The sequence below is a fragment of the Sphaeroforma arctica genome (assembly GCF_001186125.1).
Source record: "Sphaeroforma arctica JP610 unplaced genomic scaffold supercont1.5727, whole genome shotgun sequence".
Lineage (NCBI taxonomy): Eukaryota > Ichthyosporea > Ichthyophonida > Sphaeroforma > Sphaeroforma arctica.
This window is the reverse complement of record NW_014034831.1, coordinates 1-1,867: the sequence shown is the minus strand read 5'-3', so window position 1 is coordinate 1,867 and position 1,867 is coordinate 1. Positions and strand designations below refer to the sequence as shown.

General features: G+C 40.1%; 1 protein-coding gene across 1 annotated transcript; it reads right to left on the bottom strand.

Moving 5' to 3' along the window:
• Positions 1 to 563: 563 nt before the first annotated feature.
• Positions 564 to 999, bottom strand: SARC_15182 (hypothetical protein; the record flags this gene model as incomplete). The annotated part of the gene is made up of 2 exons (XM_014290693.1): positions 564 to 679; positions 838 to 999. Coding segments are annotated over 2 exons (278 nt in total), but the record flags the coding sequence as incomplete, so codon positions are not given.
• Between the last annotated feature and the right edge of the window lie 868 nt (positions 1,000 to 1,867).

Sequence of the window (1,867 nt, the reverse complement as noted above, 5' to 3'; positions counted from 1 at the left end):
TTAATGTGTGTGTCTGTGTGTGCGTGTGTGTACATACGATAAATAGATATACACTAGTCTTTGGATTCTGATATGTTGACTGTTCGACGGGTAGACGGACATGTGTTCTGTGCTGATAACGGTTCGGCAACTAACATGGAACTGTCGGAATCTAACTCGGGTAAGTCACTTTAGATTCGAAGAGTCTATCTCGCAAGGATTAGTCATCACGAACCACGGTTAGAGCAGTGTCACATTCGCATCATCCATACTATGAGGGAAGCTGAACCCATGCCCGATACGCATATATAGGTAAGTGTGTATATGGACATTACAGAAATATAATTTTTACGCACACGCATTAGTACGCGTTGTTTTTGGTAATTCGTCTAAAGGCCTGCGCCTTTGACTGTGTTGATTATATACATATGACGATCTCCAAAGTTTTTTACATACATATTAATGCACAGGATGTACATAAATGTACGTACACACAAGTCTATAACCGTAGATATGCTCACTTGTGCATGTGCAGAGTGAACCTGCAGATAATTCTTACATAGAGATTACACTGTCTTACTCACTTTAGAAATTCCTTCATATCCTTGTCCACTATTCCCGTTAGCCGTGAGAGGGTGATCGGGCATGTCTTATACTTTGCACTGCCTCCTTTGAGAAGGGGCAGGATGACTTTCGATATCTGTGGGAAGGAAATACAGAACAATCAGGTTATGTGGCCTTCGTGTATGTAAATAAAATAGTAAACAGTATATGTAAACAGAAAACCGGCCATAGTGTTCGATCCGATACGGATAGAGACACAAAGTCAATGGCCACGCGTTAGCTTTTACAACATACCTGTACACTTAGCTCACGAGTAGGCGTCACTATTAATATCTGCGTATTCAGCTGAGTCCTATCAATATGCGACAGTGCTGGTAGTAAAAATGCCAGAGATTTCCCCGTGCCCGTCGTTGACTGTATTACGGCGCCCCTCTCTTGATGCGTACTCTTCTGCATGAGATATGGAATTGCTTGCTCCTGTATTGGCGAAGGTACTTTTATGCCCTTTGCTGTATGTGGCGAACGTGACAGTTGCACAAGTGAGTTCAAATGTATATTTTATATACAATAGTATCGACGCTGCATATTAGATGTCCATTGCTGTAATCATAAGAAGGTAGATATAAAAGTCACCCTGATAGGTTGCTTGACCTCAGTGAGTATGAATAAAGCTGATCGTGACTGGATGAAGGTACCACACAACATCCTTCCGCATTTATAACGTTATCGTAGGTGAATCAAGCCTATAAGTACAAGTGGCCCTATGGCGTATTGTTCTGCATAAAGTACGAGACAGCCCAAGAAATTTTGATATGGCGTACTTTGATCGGTATCATATACGAAGTGATCTGACTTGCATGTACGCAGATATCTTAAAAATCATGGCTACCAAGTGTCTTACTATGAGATACACACCCTTCAAGGGTACAGTGCGATTTAAGATACTTTTTGGCGACTATAACTGCACACACGAGTCAGCATCAAATTTAGCAGTGTAGCTATAAAACAAGTCATAGAACATTTCTGACGTTTTAGCAATGAATCAACACGTGCCAGCAAAATATACAACTGTTTGTAGATACCGGTTCGAATATCAAACATACACAACTACCTTCGAAGTGGACTTGGTTTTGTCACGTAAAGAGATGTCATTCACAACACACAGAAATATCAAACACCGTAGCAAAATGACAAAGACTTGAATCGGAATCAAATTAATGACAAACAATTGGAAGAGAGAATCGAATTTAACGAAAATCTTTTCGAAACCATATGTATATGTACAAATCTATGCACTTGTATAGATACAAATCTATGTACAACC